This window comes from Toxorhynchites rutilus, chromosome 3 (assembly GCF_029784135.1).
Source record: "Toxorhynchites rutilus septentrionalis strain SRP chromosome 3, ASM2978413v1, whole genome shotgun sequence".
Lineage (NCBI taxonomy): Eukaryota > Metazoa > Arthropoda > Insecta > Diptera > Culicidae > Toxorhynchites > Toxorhynchites rutilus.
In genome coordinates this window covers 173,992,616-174,011,551 of record NC_073746.1, presented here as the reverse complement: position 1 = coordinate 174,011,551, position 18,936 = coordinate 173,992,616, and the positions used below count along the sequence as shown (strand labels likewise).

Sequence of the window (18,936 nt, the reverse complement as noted above, 5' to 3'; positions counted from 1 at the left end):
AAGCAGTGCTGAAACTCTTCTTTTGTGATGGCGTTCAAAAGCCGCGTTGCTTTTTCTTTCGCCTCTTCTACGGACTGAAATCGGGTACCTTTCAACACGGATTTGATCTTGGGGAATAGAAAAAAAGTCGCATGGGGCTAGATCTGGCGAGTACGGGACATGTTCGAGCACTGGCTAAAAATTGCTTCACCGACAGTGCGTTATGGGCAGGTGCGTTGTTGTTCGTGTTTTTCTTCACACATGATTTCCGACGCGCACTACAAACCACGTTCCATTCAAACCACTGCTGTTCGCAAACTACTATAGTGACAAAAACGTGTTTTCGTACATCACTTCAAGCTACCGAACGCACTATTCGTTTTCCCCCACCCCTCTAGAAGTGTGTGCAATAGGGTCTACTGCACGGAATTCTCTTTCTACGGAACTTGGCCACCGAACCTCCTGAATCGCTGCGATTTCGACTCCCTGCCGCTGTAATTCTCGAGCAAGCAAGCCCGGTTCGCGCCGGTTCATTGAAAGGTCTGACGTCCCAAGTACCAACTTCCAATCGTTCACCTTCTTCGTGTTCCGTGTTCGTTGCCTAGGTCTTTGCCGATTATTCCGTTCCGTATTTCTAAATTCGTTGTTCGTGGTTAGCATGGGTTTCGGTATGCCTTACCTTACCAGGATCGCGATACCTACATCCTGCTGATGAAGCTGCCAACTTAGGTGTAGCTGGCGGGATACAGCATTTCATTCTCAGCTGCTCGCTCCGAAGTAGACGCTGTTGGGGCCGCTCCTCCTGGAGATCAGACGCTCCGATTTTTTTGGGCTGAGACGCTTATGGCGTCGTCAACTCGCCTTTTAGGAGTCGTTAGGGAATATTGTGTAGAGCCCACTGCGCATCTCCCGGCCCTAACTAACTCTGCTGCTTGTTCGGGGATACTTATTCGTTGTATTCGCACTTACCCTCCATATCTGGAGGCCGTTTCGCTATCCACTACCTGCAACCCGTCCGATTCCTTGCAGCTAGGCTGTGCATATTGAAACTCCCATTGAACAATGGAAGAAGCGTATCGATCCCTGTGATGTTATCACTTCGACACCCATATTGAACCCTGTGAGGATCACTACACACTACTCAATATTAATTTCATTAAATTGTCATCCGGTGGCCAGCAGTGATTTCGATGGGGATAAGGATTGAGATGGAATAGGGAATCTATTGCATTTTCACACTTGATCAATTCATTACCATTTTCGCAGAAATAACTCAATGTCGAATTGCATGGCAAGGCTGCCACATTTGCACAACTCGATTGAACTTTCCGAGGATTTCCGAGGAAATTACTCTATCCTAAAAACTAAAAATGTGCGTATAAGATAATCCTTGTTTTTGTCATTCAACCGAATACATCCAGCCATTGGACGGAACACGTGTAACTTTGTAATGGAGCTCATTTAAGACATCATTTCTTTTGTTTAAACACACGTGCTGTCATTCGAGCAAAGGCTGTGTCGGTATTCCTCATGATAGCGTCTCGCAAGTGAATGTATTCTGTTGATTGTGCCATAGGAATCGTAGTCGTTCGTTCTTTACTTTTGCGCATATGTTGACCATGGATTATCGGCACAGCTCAAGACTTTGTACTGACTGCGTCAATTCATCAAACGACACACATAAGAATCTATGAAGCGCACTCTCTAGTTTATTTCGTTTCCTCAACCACATGTTTAAAAATATTAATTCAAAATGAGTAATGATGTTCTTAATGATTGAAGTAACTGTGGCGCATTGGATCTACACACGTGTTCTCCCGGCAGTTTTTTTTATCAGGATTGACCACAATAGCGTGATTGTTACTTCGTACTCCGAGTATGTGTGTGTTTAGAATAATTTCAACAGTTCATTGTGCTCATCCAAAAAGGCTTCCAGCATGTCGACGATGCGCCTAGCTTTAGTCGAATTGAGGTTACTTGCGTATGTATGGGGTGAATGTTCGATGAAGAGGACGAAGTGCCATCTGGCATTTAACAACGTAAATAATTTCGTCGTGTTTGAAAAATGAACGACGGATCATTTATTTGGTATTGTTTGTATAAAAATTCAAATTTAAATTCAAAATAGGAGATAGGGGTGAAAATTAGTTATATCTGTATTTTTTAAAGCCAAACTTATGCAAAAAACTAACAAAATCATTCAGAAAAAAAAAATCTTGCATTGGACCACCCAAATCGGTATTAAATATACAGTAATAGGGATCCTAGCGGTATCATATACACTCTGTCCAGCTTCTATAAGACCAGGATGATCTTGCTGCTTTGTGCCATTGAAAACAAACAATGTTTCATCTTACATTTTAATGTATTGGTATTGGTGACCACGATACAATGCGTGATTTTCATGTGTGTGTGTGTGTGTAAGCGCTGAGCGTAAACCAAAAGTTTTGTATTTTTCAAATGTCAAGTTTCCAGTTACATTTTTCCGTTGTTCTAGTTGTTTTGTTCAATAAATCTGGAGAACGCCGAAGGAAAAAATGCCCACGGAGAGAAAAGAAGGACAACTCGATGTATTTCACCAAGAAAATGTTAGTATCAGAGAAATTTCTCGTCGGATTGGACGATCCATTCAAGTAGTTCTCAATTATTTGACGAATCCTCAAGGATATGTTAAGAAGGAGAGCGCTCCACGTAAATCGAAGCTTCATGACCGGGATAAGCGGGAAATATCTAGAACAGCTTCGAATAATATATAAATGTGTCAATTTAAATGTTACTCGGGTGACAATTCAAGTTTCGGTAAAAAATCCTCACATAAAGAGGGTTTAAAAGGTTAAGGCTCCTCATCTTACACCATCTCACATCGGAAGATATCTGAGTTTTGCCAAAGCTCACATGAACCGACAGTGGGACATGATATTTTGTGACAAAGAATGTTTCCAAAAGAATACATTTTGCTATATACCATAACGGAAAGTTCTTCAATGTATATGTTATCTTCACTGACGAAAGAAAGTTTAATTAGGATTCTGACGGTTTCAACGGGTACTGCAGTAATTTACGGAAGAAGGAACAGTATTTTTCAACCAGAAATTTTGGTGGAGGCTCGTGCATGGTTTGGGTGGGATTCTGTGCAACCGGAAAGCTCAAGATAGCTTTTACATAATTCAAGGATTACATACATGTTCTGGAATTCTCTCTCCTATCGTTTTTGTGTGGATATCGTCACAAAAAATTCACATTCCAGCAAAACAATGCTACTATTCATATCAGCATGGAAACTAAGCAATGGATTAGGGACCAAAAACTTATTTTTCTGGACTGGTCGGCTCGCTCTCCAGATTTGAATCCTATTGAAAATCTTAGGGGGATCCTTGTACGCAGAATTTACACTGAGAGAAAACGGTACACCACGATTGAAGAGCCCAAGGTCGCAATTTCGGAAACATGGAAAAATATCTAGAAATTCGCTCAGCAGCATTTGGTAAATAGTATTCCAACACGAATTTTATAGGCTATTTGCAGAAATGGCAAGAATGTCAATAATTGACATGTAAATCAGCCGATCATTTTGAATTTTTCATTGATAATACTTATGAATTTTGAAATAGTCTTATAGAAACTGGACAGCTGAAATTATCATATTTAAGCACAATAAATAAACAATCAACTCTTTTGAGCGAAATAGTAGTTAAATATATTTTATTCTGAGCACTCAACAATGTATGGATGTATCTTGCTGGAATTCTAACTGTTTGTGTTGCAACGAAATAGAATCAGGGTGGTCTTATAGAAGTTGGACAGAGTGTATAGTTTACGACCTATTCTCATGCCTACCAAGTCTTTTTAGCGTAATTTCATTAAAATCGGTCGAGCCGTTTTGAAGGAGTTCGACCACTAACATCGTGACACGATATATATATATATATATATATATATATATATATATATATATATATATATATATATATATATATATATATATATATATATTAGCTAACCCGGCAAACTTCGTCCCGCCCATTTACTTGATTAATTCTCGAGTAATGCAGAAATTTGTGTTTTATTTGTATGGCAGCCACCCCTAAGAGAGGGGGAAGGAGTATCTTAACACCATAGAAACATTTATTGCATCCTAAAACCTCCACATGCTGAATTTGGTTTCATTTGCTTGATTAATTCTCGAGTAATGCAGAAATTTGTGTTTCATTTGTATGGCAGCCCCCCCTTTGAGCGGGGGAAGGACTGTCTAACCATCATAGAAACATTTATTGCACCCTAAAACTTTCACATGCCAACTTTGGTTTCGTTTGATTGATTAATTTCCGAGTAATGCAAAAAATTGTGTTTCATTTCTATGGCAGCCCCCTCTAAGAGAGGGGGAAGGAGTATCTTAACACCAAAGAAACATTTATTGCATCCTAAAACCTCCACATGCTGAATTTGGTTTCATTTGCTTGATTAATTCTCGAGTAATGCAGAAATTTGTGTTTCATTTGTATGGCAGCCCCCCCTTTGAGTGGGGAAGGACTGTCTAACCATCATAGAAACATTTATTGCACCCTAAAACTTTCACATGCCAACTTTGGTTTCGTTTGCTTGGTTAATTTCCGAGTAATGCAGAAATTTGTGTTTCATTTGTATGGCAGCCCCCCCTTAGAGAGGGTGGAGGGGTCTCAAAATATCACGAAAACCTTCCCCGGCCCCAAAAACCCCTACATACCATGTCGATCGGTTCAATAGTTTCCGAGTCTATAAGAATCAGACAGACATCACTCCATTATATATATTATATATAATATCAGAGCGCCATTGCTATTAGAATTTGGGTGATCAATTTATTCAACACAATACATGCCAGAAGGTGAAACCTGATTGCAATTACCCGACATGGGCATCCGGCAGAAACTTCAATGGATTGTGGCTCGAGACAAAACAAATTACTGAGTTCCGGTGATGGGTTCGTCTGCCACATTGGTTCATTTGCTAACATCCTAATTCCGTTCGATAATCTGATTCATCGATGTTCGACGACAGTGGACCACAATCTCGGACACTCGTCCCCCAGCAAAATGCTCCGCATTTAGAACATTTTCACACTGTAGCTTTGGTGAGATATTTTTTTGCTCACTGAGTCACCGGCTGTAACAAACTAGTCGGCATTGCCGGTCCTGCGTTCCGAATTGAATTCAATGGTGGGTTTTTGTTTTTGATATCCTGTTTCCAATCAGCTCCAAGCCACACAATCCGCAGGGCTAGGGCTCAGGCAGACAGAGCTGGTTTTCCGGACGCTTTTCCCGGCACAGACCTTTCCTGTCTGTCTAATGGGATCGGAACCATCGCTCCGAGCTCATGCTCATGGATTATTGGAAATGGAAAACGTTGTTGTTGCTGTTGTCGAACGAGCGACCGAACGGACGATTAGTGCAGCCCCGACGGGGAGGGATGATCCATCTTGGGTGAGCAATTACCGACGCCACTGCCCATCATCCAGAACTTCATCTGCATAAAATGCGGAGCAATTCATTTAATCGGTGGAAAAGCGCATCATCATATTATCAACACAACGGTCTCTCGTCGTCATCGGAGCAAATTTTCCTCTGGGCGGATGGACGCGATAGGAACGATCCGCCGCCCGGTTGAAGTCAACAATAATGAAGTTCCGCGAACTGCATCCGATGATGAAATGGGAAGGAAAAATCAAGTAACTTTATTTTGATAATGTTAAATCCGAAGTGATCAAACATAACAACGGTTCCCCGTTAGTTTGAGTAATCGCTATACTATTAAGTTTGTGTAAAAGCAAAAGTGAAAGTAATCGTAGATCACAGGATCAGTGTCCAACCACAAAAAATTGCGATTAATGCGAATAAATAGTATGTGTTGTTTTTCAAAAGTCCCTTTGTAGTAGAAATTGTTACATTTTCTATGTGGCTGTTACTTGTTGTCTTTTTCTGAAATAGTTCTCACGTTAAACGTTAAACTTCGCAATCAGATTTTGACGTTTTGCGTACCAATCGAATCAAACATACTCTCAGATTTGTTATATATCATATGTATTACAATCCCAGTGTCAGTGCGATTCAGTACCCAAACTCTCTGCACCTAATGGTATGAAAATCAATGATATACGCAACCCATGTTATCTTCCTTGCCAATCTACTCAAAGCTTTCGTGAACATTCAAGATTGGCTTTGTGGCTTTCATAAAACAATGCGGTTTCTTTGAAATAAAGAAATTTTTTCTATATTAAACGGTTCGTATTCTATCGAATCCATCGATCCGCTATCGAATCCATAGCCAATGGCACCATTTGTAGGCAATCTATATCGAATTATCATCGATAGTTCGTTTTCACTAGGCTCCCATCAGATCGGCAGTAGAATAGAAACGGGAAATAGTGCTTTGGCGAGCAGACAAAATAATTCTACACTAAACCAGCCGTCCCGCGTTACGCATTTCAACAAAATGTCCCGCGTAAGATTACGTCCCACGAAACGTCCCGCATTTGGCTAAAGGAACGAAAATGTCCCGCGATATCAATAAATTTCAATAATACAATTTGATCATGTTGATTTTCTTAAATGGATGAACCTCAAAATAAAACTTTTATTTGTCAGACTGTTCAAGAGCGCTTCCAGTTCAACGATTAATACGTTGAGCTGGTTTCATCGCACCGACAGTGGACTTTTTGTTTAGAGAGTGTCAACAGGAAACGACAGCAACAAAATCGGAAAATTGATTTTTATAAAGATTTCCTTCTGGGTGATTGCCTGCTGCTCAGATACTACCGGTCTCGTCTGACGCTTCCGCATTAAAATGTCCATTTTTGGCATTTTTGCTTATCCACAGCCTTGAATATTTTTTGTTGTAGGCTTAATAAATAATAGGTAATATTTAAGGAAAATTTGTTCCATTCAATTATTTTTTGTAGTTTTTTTTTCATCGCCATCCGAGAATAGTCCATTTTTTAATGCATACGTTAACACTAAATTACATAAAAATGGATTGAAATTTTCGAGCATTCCATTCGGTAATTTGAAGAAAATTGTTGAATTTGAATCGTGCTTGCCAGGCTTTAATGCTCTAACTGCGCGAGTGATTTTCAGGCGTAAACAAAATCTAAACCTCCGAAAAATCACAACTGAATGACGATAATTAGAAAGAAATAATACAGATCAGGTTTAACTCTTTGTGGTCGTTTGTCTGCTCTCAGCCACCACAGCAAGAAACCATTCCAATCATATATTTTACGGCATATATATTGCCACCAACGGTTTTTTTTCTCTTCTTTGACAATTAATTATCACTTCTAACCTTATGTGGTAACTTGTTCTGATGTCTAGCAACATGCCCCATATTTTTGAGCGCGAAAAATAAAAAAAAACTATTCTTTTTGGAGCCATTTTTGTGTTAACAACTCCCAATTCAGAGCAGCAAGAGCAAATTTCCCGTAGAGTTATTGAAAATTATTTGTTTAAGTTTTCAATACATATGAACTGTTTAGGACCTGTTGAGTCTGATCATGAATTTTATTAGTTGTTTTTGTTGAAACTAACATCAAAATTTCAAATAAAAACAGGAAGTGGGTTATATCTATGGTATAACCGCAAGGGTGACGTAGGACTATCGTTGATTTAGAGATCATTTGTATGAAGTTGAATCTGAATTCATTCTGAATGAATGAATATTTGGAGAACTTCGAAAACGAGAGCGTTACGTTGGAGGCACAAGGTTTTATGCATCCAATATTGGATACGGAAATATCGTACTGATGGGGAAGAATAATCTTCAGAAGCTATCCTGTTGATTGCGATTGATTGAAAAATCACAAAACCTAATGTATTTGGTCACAGTGTTACATGGATAGAAAACATTCAATTAAACTCTTTCACATGAATATATTTTGAAAATTCCCAAAGGAACTGGCAGATTATTTTCCAGCAATGATTAGATCTTTCCGGAACTTTCTCGATGCTGAATGGCATCCTAACGGAAAGAGTTCTGCGCGTGTATGTGTCGATCCTTCGCCGTCCACCTCCTCCAACACGTTAGGCAACGATGTTGTCTTGTCGATGTCCTCACGAAAAATGAATGTGTCTCACCACCAGAATATCGCTTAAGTATGCTTTTTGTGTTTGATTGAATCGAGAGAAGGTGTGGTTTACGATGGCAATTTGGAAGGCAAACTAGAGGGGAATGAACTCTCTGAGCTCGGAACTTTCGGCGACTGAGCAATAATCGATTGCGGGCACATACAATATTGGATACGGAAATATCCTACTGATGGGGAAGAATAATCTTCTGAAGCTATCCTGTTAATTGCGATTGATTGAAAAACCACAAAACCAAATGTATTTGGTCACAGTGTTACATGGATAGAAAACATTCAATTAAACTCTTTCACATGAATATATTTTGAAAATTCCCAAAGGAACTGGCAGATTATTTTCAGTAACGATTAGATATTTCCACATTTTCCTTGATACTGGAAGCCCACCAGTGGTTAATGTCAACTCGATAACCACCTGTTAATAGCACTTGATTGAAATATATTTGGTCACAGTGTTACATGGATAGAAAACATTCAATTAAACTCTTTCACATGAATATATTTTGAAAATTCCCAAAGGAACTGGCAGATTATTTTCCAGCAATGATTAGATCTTTCCGGAACTTTCTCGATGCTGAATGGCATCCTAACGGAAAGAGTTCTGCGCGTGTATGTGTCGATCCTTCGCCGTCCACCTCCTCCAGCACGTTAGGCAACGATGTTGTCTTGTCGATGTCCTCACGAAAAATGAATGTGTCTCACCACCAGAATATCGCTTAAGTATGCTTTTTGTGTGTGATTGAATCGAGAGAAGGTGTGGTTTACGATGGCAATTTGGAAGGCAAACTAGAGGGGAATGAACTCTCTGAGCTCGGAACTTTCGGCGACTGAGCAATAATCGATTGCGGGCGCATACAATATTGGATACGGAAATATCCTACTGATGGGGAAGAATAATCTTCTGAAGCTATCCTCTTAATTGCGATTCATTGAAAAACCACAAAACCAAATGTATTTGGTCACAGTGTTACATGGATAGAAAACATTCAATTAAACTCTTTCACATGAATATATTTTGAAAATTCCCAAAGGAACTGGCAGATTATTTTCCAGCAATGATTAGATCTTTCCGGAACTTTCTCGATGCTGAATGGCATCCTAACGGAAAGAGTTCTGCGCGTGTATGTGTGTGTAGCGATGTCTTCCCGGGGAACCGTTTGTGGCATCACTCTCCTCCTGATGGATTCTCTTCTGGCCTAGGGTGCACAAACAGGCTCTTGGTGACACCGTTCATCCGCGCTTTCATGATAAATAAAGAGCTTCACCGCAACAGCGACAACATGCTCCAATCGCTGTTCAATTAGAACTGAGTGGATTTCCGAGCGCCGCTCGCTTATATACCGATTGGTGATTTCAATAGCCTGTTTTGAAAGCAATTTTAAGACTATTGAAACAAGTTTTTGGATCAAAAAGTAACAAGTATATAACGCGTAGACATTTTATCTTTCGAATGAAGTGTTTATCATACCATTTCGTTCAGTTGTTTAGGAGCTATTAACGCTCAAAATCTCGGTCTCCGGCGTAACGCTTTCGTTTTCGAAACTTTGATTTTACACCCCGGTATAGAAATGAAAGACGTAGTCCTACGTCAAAAAACAATATTTTTACCATAAAGTGTTTTCCGCAAGACGGGCAGGTGGCATCTATATTGCCACCAATATTTTGCGCTATCCGGGCAATAGCAACTATATTGCCACCAAATTTTTCAATGTTTTTGATTGTTTTGCGTATTGAAAAAAAAAAATATTTTGTGTATTTTAGCATCCAAACATGTCGTTGTATTTCAGTTTGCGTTGATTACATGCCTACACCCAAAAATGATTTTTAGCTCATGTTTTGTCATCCCAATTTATGACATTAAATGAGACATAACATAACAGAAAATGTCATGATTCACAAATACTGATAAGCATTTTTATAATATACATGGTACAGCAATATAAGATTAATACGAGCGAGTGAAACAAAAGACAAGTAAGCTTTCCGCATGCTTTGCCACATACATGGTCCAGACCGAGATAGATATTGTTCTCCTTCATGCGCTCCTTTTTCACTCTTAGAAAACACTTTCCAACATCATTTTATAGTCAGGTGCAATATTATCACGTATTTGATGAATAACTTCTTAAGCATCATTAGCCATGTGGATAGCGTGGTCGTGTAAATTAGCTTTGCATTCCAGCCGGCCTTGGCTCGATCCCCATTGACGTTGTATGAACCTTTTTTTTTTTTGGCACAATCCCAAATGAAATGAGAAAAGAAAACAGAAAGAGATGTCTGCACGCATACATACAAACCATTTTTAAGCTTTCAAAATAGCTCATTATTTGCGCATTTTATTCAACAGCACACTAAATGGCATCATTTCTGCCAAAGATGACATGTTTTCTGCCAACGCTAGTTTGGGTGTAGTTCTCACGGTTAAAATTAATTCCGGCAGCTTCCGGCATTCGGATGTCAAGTTTAGATCACGTTTTAAAAACCGCTCTGCTGAATCGTCCATGATATTTGGTTGCACTTGCAAACGTAGTTAGTGGGCTTCTATTAATAAAAGAAAGTGGAGAGAACCAAATTGTTTTCAAAACAAAATGTTCGTTCTTTGTCGGTAGAGTGTCCGTCTTACCCGACTTGATTAGTATTTTATTTTTGTCAATATTTTTGAAGTAAAAATAAAAAATTATAGGAGGTTGTGTCCAAGGTTGTCATGTTGGACTCCAAACTGACATTTCGTGCCCACATTTCCTACATCACGTCCAAAGCATCCAAATCGCTTGGCTTCATTTTCCGCGTTTCAAAGCAGTTTAAAGATGTGCATTGCATAAAGGCACTCTACTGCGCATTGGTACGTTCAATTCTCGAGTACGCTTGTGTAGTATGGTCACCATACTACCAAAATAGCATTCAGCGAATCGAATCAATTCAATGGAAATTTGTCCGATTCGCCTTGCGTAATTTGCAGTGGAATGATCCTCTCAATCTTCCAAGCTATGTAGACCGTTGTAGACTGATTGGGTTGGACTTATTACGTTCTCGAAGAGATGTTGCCAAGGCCCTATTTACGTCAGATTTGATTTTATCAAACATTGATTGTCCTGAACTTCTTCGGTTGATAAATTTCAACATTAGCCGGCGTTATTTGCGTACCAATAATTTCTTGTTCCTCCCATCATCACGCACTAATTACGGTTATAATGAACCCGTTTCTAGTATGTGTCGTGTGTTTAACCGATGTAGTTCCTGTTTCGATTGTCATCTTTCTCGTTCGTCCCTTAAAGCTCTGTACTCTGTAGTCCTCACGTAGATTTAGTTTACCAATAAGTTAGTTTTAAGAAGAATTTGTAGATTAGTAGTAAGGTCGATCATTAGGGCACTTATGTAAAGCCTGTTGACGTTCTTGAATAAAAATGTAAAAAAAAAGACACGACTGCATTGTTGACGTAGGACTACGCTGTTATTTTATATAAATCGCTTGTTTATACCTTCGGATATTATTCTATAATGTTGTGAAATTTTCGAAACAACTGCTTAGTAGAATAATCTCTGAAATAGTTTTTTCATTGTAGAATCAGTTGACGATAATTGATTGATGATTCATTCTTGTTCTCGTAAAACAATACACTCGGCAACAGTCGATTATATACATGTTGCACCAGCACCATTATTCCACATCTCATAACTACATCAATATATTTTTGGCACCGCATGGAAAGAACAATGACAACACTTGCAAGTATCAAATATCATGCTACATGTTATTTAGGATTGCCTCAGTGGAATCGCACCTCTAGGCATCGTTCGTATAAAGTAAACCAAGCGCCAAACAAGCGTTTGCCATAGCATGCATAAAGAGCCATACATTGGTGGCATGAAACTATTAGGAATATAAACACTTCTCATCATTTTGCGCTATTCTAAAAAAACGCTTCTGTTAATATTACTGGCCTCAAAAAAAGTTGCATTACTTTCTCATGCTCGAGAGAAGCGCAGCTGTAACCCTTAATGGAGGAAGTTTTGCTACTAGCAAGCGAAACCTAATCACAAAAAATTCCAGAACGAAATTTACTTTGTTGGTGACTAATCAAGCGAAATAAACTCTTTTTGTTAATATCAACAACCTCTAAACAGTAGAAATGTTTCATTATGATCAATATTAGCGCAAATGCAATCCTTGTTGAAGGCAGTTTTGCGACTGGCACGCGAACCTAAATAACTTATAACGTTTCAGTAAGACATTCAAGATGCTTGGTATTCCCCAAATATTTTTTTGGAGCATAACCTTAACGCCTGCTTCGCCATAACGTCAGTTTAATGCCTTGATGCGTTCTCAAAGGAACCAAGCAAGCCCTTATGATGACGAAAAAGAAACAATGTTAACTGCTTGAAAAAAGACTGAATTATGCCACACAGCTTGTACTCTGGTGTAACACCCATCGACGCGAATTCGCTGATGAGTTTGTCAAGAGCGACCGCCTTCACCACCAGCGGGGGGAGCTTGATTTTGGTTGCTGCTTGGGTAACGGCGTTTACATTTTCGACCGACGCGCCGAAATCGCCTACTTCGCTGTTGTTCGATGCGGTGTCACACTCGCCAAGACTCTCTTTTTCTTGCTCGTCACAAACTACGCGAAGCGTCCAATTTATGACGCGGGAAGAAAAACACACGATTCGAATAACGAATAACGAACAGAAAAAGCAAACGACGATATCCCAGTTGGATTACCACTGGTGGGGTCCAATCTTAGATCGAAGCGCAGCGAAAGCAAAGTGAACTGGATTACTCAACAGTCCGATGCCGAATGAAAGTTTGCCTCAGCGAGATCCACTGTTTATACTCTAGGCAAGTATTCCCCTTCATTCTTCTACGTTTCCTTTGTTCACGGAGACTTCAAATCCTACGATTTCCCCTTCGTTGGTCGTCGATAAGTTGCTCGTTATTGATAACTCTGTTCGGGAAAGCACACAAATCGACAGAACGAATGTATGGAAAAATGGAAACGCTTAGAGCTTTCATGAATTTTAACCATTTACAAACCAGGGGATTCTAATGTATAGCATATTAAACAAATCTTAGGGAATTTCCGATTCGTTTGGTATGTAAATCGCCAAAATCCGTTCGCGGCAAAAATAGTTATTAACGTTAACCTTATTTCATAAAAACGTGACCAGTTTTCTGATTTGGCACCCTTAATGAAAGACGTAGTTCTACGTCTGATAAACCATTCACATAACGAAGAATACCCCAAAAAAATTACTCGATAACAATAAGAACCTTATTTTCTGCAGACGAAAACTTACATCGACCTGCTCTTTGTAGATTATTTTTTTGTTTTTATTTACAATTTAAACAGAAAGCCAGCTATGTGTACACATTTTGTGTCAAATGTATTGATATACTGTATTGTAAGTTTGTACATTAAAATTTAAAATAAAAATGTAATTTATCAATTATACAGGGGTGTCCGTCTTTCCTACCGTGTCCGTTTTTCCCGACTTTCCACTGTATTTAAAGAAAACAGCACGTATGAATTTCGGAAGCCTGCATTCAGGCACTTTCCTTACTGTCAATAAGTTCAGGTGATTATCACGAAGGTTAAGTTGATCTTCATTCTATTACCGAAGTCGCCAAAAACAAGAATTGTGTGTGATGAATGGCTATCCTTTACCATTAATTGATTTCACTCTCAATTCGTTGACGTTGAATTTTATACTTTGATTTTCAACAACACGCAACGATATTCAGTTTCGACGTTATGAATATCGTGACGAAAATGAAGATGCAAATGAAAAATGAACTTCATGGCAAGCTGATGTTGATGTTCATTCAACTGATGTTCATTGATAGTGTTGTTTCATATTTATCATCTTTCGCTAGAGCAGTAGGTTATCAATACAAGGTAGGTTGAAATCCGCCGTTTTGAATGCCGTGAACGTGAATATTTACGGCACTGGCAACAAATATTAGTCGTAGACATTTTATCTTACGAATAAAATGATTACCATATCTCTTCATTGGGCCGGAAAAGAATTTTTAACGCTCAAAAGAGGAATCCATGCCTTGTCGGAAATACCCAGCGCTAATCATCTTCCCCTCCCTCCTCCCTAACAATTCGAATCATCGATACATTTGATATTACAACGGCCTGATATGGTGAAATATTCTCTACTCCTTGTGATATATTTCCCTGACTGAAGCTACACAAAATTGAAGATTAGTACTCTACAGAGATGACATAGCTTCGAAGGGAAGAATGACGCTCTTGAAAGATTCTTAATCGTGGATAGGAGTGGATCGGATCAACCAATAAACTATACTACATTGTCGGGTTTCTTGTGGATCTGTGATTCATTTGTTTATTTGTTTATCGGAAAAACCAACATGACTCAGTAAGTCATATTCATAATGAGCTATGAAGAGTCTAAATCAACATCAAGAGGAACAATACTTACCCATCCTCATACATACAAGTTCCGTGGTGAAATTTTAATGTGATTCTAATTCCATATAATGTACCCTAAAACGCCTGCAGTATAATTGACCGGCTGATTGATGATCTGAACACTCACCTGGAAGAAAAAAAAATGAGATAAAAGAAAAACATTAATGTCGTTCTGTAAATGATTGAATTATTTTCAAAAAAAAAAGTTTGTAGAACAGATGAGGGTTACCTCAGTAACTAATTCAAAAACGAATTTGCAAGCATTCACCCTAAACTCTACATCTTTCCACGTCGATCGCAAAAAAAACAATCTTAAGCAAATATGCCACAAAAAGGTACACTATTGGATTGCGTGAGTGGAACAAGATTTAACGTCCTGTCGGAGGAGCAAACAAAAAAGAACAAATAAACGCATAAAAGAATTTGCCGCTGCCACAGGTCACGATCGGCTGGCACAATTATATTGTAGATCTTCCGTGGATATGCCCTTCGAGGAACGAAAATTACACTTAAACACATCCAATTATTGGTTTTCCCCTTTTCAGCCGAGCCGTTCTTCTGTGAGTCACTCCAGAATGTTGCGACCAAGAAGGAGTCTTCCTCCCGACGACGACGTTCAGTTCAGCAGACCTCAGAGCGATATTTCGGGCAAAAATCACGTACAAAAATTCCTCGTTCTTCTGCCGCATGGTTTTTTTTTCTGCTGGCCGGGGTTGACCTTTTACCGGCTGACCGACAGATGAATCGTTGGCGTTTGGTTAATTTGTTTTGGGGCCCGATAAACACGTTTTAGCTGTTATAAAACTGTCGGCCTGGGCTGTGCTTCCATCCTGCTCAACTCCCCGAATGTGTTTCAACGCGCACTGAAAAGGAGGTGTTATTTTTTTTTTTTTTCGAGCGGAAAGTGCGACACAAAAGTTTTGAATTATTTTTTTTCAGCATCTATCTAATTTGACGAATTTTCAATATTATAGGGCCATTCAAATACAGGCAAACCTTTTTGCGAGGGAGAGGGACCGCACAAAAAAGTCGCATAAAAATCGTTCAAAACTTCACCGCATAAAAAATATTTTCCCCCAAGAAAATAACTCAAAGCCACGCCATTCACCGTTTAATTTCCTTTTGTTTGTCTGCTTCGCGATGTGAAACTTTGCCTCTTCTTTTAGTTGCATGTCGAAACGTGTTGCTGTTAGAAATCATGTCATGCAAAAACTTAGAAAAACTTAGATCATTTGATGAGAGGAAGGGAATGATTTCAGAAGTGGATAACGCAAATATGCTTTTTTCGCACTGAAATGCATATAAACCATCGAAAAAAAAACTAAATGGACGATACCTTCGTCAAATATGCTTCTTTTCATACACCGCACAAAAAAAATCACACAAAACAAAACGCACCAGAACAGAAAATCGCACCAAAAAAATTCGCGCAAAAAACCACACAAATACAGGTTTTACTGTATTAAAGAATCAAAAGTAAGAGGGGTATTGATGAACACAAATATGAAATTCAACAGTGAACTATTTTTTTCCTTCTTATAACTGTTTTATTTTTATTTTATACATCACATACACTGTACAATTTCTTTACGTTTTACAATCTTTTTTTCTCTTTTTCTGTATACCACTACTTAATCCTACATGTTACAGGATGCCGTTTTCCTGCTAACCTAACTAAATCTAAATTATACCGATAACCCGCGGTACTATCGGGATTAACCTACAGTACACTCACATTTCCTCGCTCACACAGCCTTACGATCATCCAGTCATCCATTACAACACCTTCACCCAGTTACCAAACTTTGTTTTATTAAATATTCCTAAATTTCTTCTTTTGTCATATAAAAATTTCTGCAAATTTGCTACATTCGCATCGAAAAAAATTTTGATGTTATATTCGACAGCTACTCTGCCCATGTTTGCATAGGATACGTAATAACCAACACCATAAGTGTTGAGAAAACGAAATTTTGTTGTTTTTTTTTGCCTACAAGCGAAACTATGCAAAAATTTCCACTGAAAAAATCTGTCCAGTTGAAGGATATTATCGGTAAAAAGAGTGCCTAGTAGATTTTGCGGAATAAAATATATTTTTTTCCATTTGGAAAACGCTTTCGTCTATTTATGCGGACAATAAATCGTTTCAATGAACATTTGTTCACATAGCTAGACGTAATCACCAGGTTGCTCTGTTTGTAGCGTTGGTATTTACAATTCCGATAATAGTCAATACGTCTCCGTCGGTAGTTTCAGTTGTTATCGGATAAAATCAAAAAGCTTTGGAAGAAATCTAGTGAAAATTCTGGAAAAGGTGCTCTGGATTTGTTGCGAGCCTAGAATAGTACTTTTTTCCTGAATACTCTGGGACATGATAAGAACAGCAGGTTCGTGTTTTTTCAATTAATTGAATTTGCAATGTTGGTAATTTTAGCAACATGATTTACCGATATCACGATCAATCGCATAAAGATGGTGGAGTGACTTATATTATGAGTAAATATGACTTACGATGTTAGTAAATGCTAAGTATTTGGAATAATTCGATGTCGAATCCGAGGAGTTACAATGCAAAGAGCCAATATTATTTTAATTATACTACTGATCTGATTGTTTCATTATCTACTTGAAGATTCAAATGCAAGAAGATTGATAACATTAAAAAACCCAAGTGTACAAGTGTTCATCGCAGTGCAGTGTACAGAAAATAGTAATTTTGTGAGCAGTTTTTCAATGGTTAAATTCATCTTATATTCATCTTTTAGGAAACACTAAGTAATAATACACTATCGTGACAGGCATATTTGGACTATACAAAGAATGTTCAAATGTAGATTCAGCTTATAGCACACAATACTTATAATTGTTGATTTTCGAACGATGTATGAAAGCTGTATGGCACTACGTCTGTTATGCGGACAAACAGTAATTTTTCGGAAACGTTTTTTCAAAATTGCTCAAATGTTTTCGAACAAAAAATGTTTGTTTGCATGTTGAGCAAACGTATTACATTGCGTAGAATGCAAGTCTGCGCTTACGTCTCCTATACAAACATGGGCAGTACTGTTACTAACCATAAGCAGGTTTTACTCTGGAAACTCTTAGAATGTATAGAGCAATTCCACGCCAAATCAGCCGGCCGCTGACCCGACCTTCTCCGATTTATTTTAAACTACATTTGATGGAAGCTTCCCAAAAACACAACTTTCTTATCGTATAACAAATTTTAATTACGACTGATTTTTTAAAAGGGTGTAATCGAAATCATCGATCTTTCTTTCAAAAAAATCGCAACTCAAAATCCAGATGTCTGATTAAAATATGATGTTCGACAGAGGTGTTGGAAAATCAATGAACTATTTAGGAAAAATAAGATTTCAAATGCAATGTTAAAAAATATTAAAATCTAAATATACATCCCCCTTTCGATATTTTTTTTGTATATTTTTAGTGGAAACCCCTTTCAATTTAACAAAGTTTGACGTACAGTGGTGCTGTGGTAAATTCACCAAAATGGAGATATGAATTTTTGAAATTATGTGAAATTTCAATGCTTTGTAAAATCGTAACAATTAAGGAAAATAATATCAAAAATGAAATCTACATACTATTCGACATGAAAACCTACATGTAACGTTTTGTTCTGGGACCAACCATTCTCGAGATATAACCATTTTTTTAAACGGTTTTTAAACGGTTTTATTTAGCTTGCCCTGTAATTTGTATGTTTGTAACATGTTTGTCTGTATCGCTTTACCACATTAATAGAAAATTGAACCCCTTTCCGTTGACCGATTGATCTGAGATTTGGAACACACATCTATCTCTGCAGCCATTATAAAACTTCGTATATCATGATTTTAAAAATCCAAGATGGCGGCCGCTACAAAATGGCGGATTACATAATTTCTCAAAACCCAATCAGTATGGGTTTTCCCAAACCCCATCAATATGGGTATCAAATGGAAGGGCTTGACTCGTAGAACACAGATATTCATAAGGATTACAAATCCAGTATGGCCGTCACCACAAAATGGCGGATTCTCAAAACCCCATCAATATGAATATCAAATGAATGGGATTGACTAGTAGAACACAGATATTCATGAGGAATGAAAATACAAAATGGACACCACCACAAAATGGCGGATCATATACACACTCGACAAAAAAATTAGAGGAACAGAATGCGAAGTCGGAAATTTTAAGTGATTTTTGACATGCTGTATCTTCGTGAAAAATCAACGCATATCGATGGAAGGCGCATCATTTTGAAGCTATAACTTTGAGGTATTAGAATATTTTACATACATATTTTTATCTTGGTGTGTATAGGTGTAGTGGGCAACAATATCGGCAAGAAATGAAAAATAGATTTTCTTTATTTTTTCAAGAATTTTCATATTG

General features: G+C 38.1%; 1 protein-coding gene across 5 annotated transcripts in view; it reads right to left on the bottom strand.

Annotated features, from left to right (window-relative positions):
- LOC129779357 (hemicentin-1-like) overlaps nucleotides 1–18,936 on the bottom strand; it is an 866,908-nt gene that overhangs the window by 451,555 nt on the left and 396,417 nt on the right. Inside the window, exon 1 of one of the 5 annotated variants that reach the window (XM_055786773.1) lies at nucleotides 14,540–14,560. The exons of the other annotated variants lie outside the window; for them this stretch is intronic. Coding sequence (XP_055642748.1) covers nucleotides 14,540–14,549 — 10 coding nt within the window. The 5' untranslated portion in view covers nucleotides 14,550–14,560. Of the gene's footprint in view, nucleotides 1–14,539; nucleotides 14,561–18,936 lie in introns of those variants that run through there. 5 annotated transcript variants of the gene reach the window in all.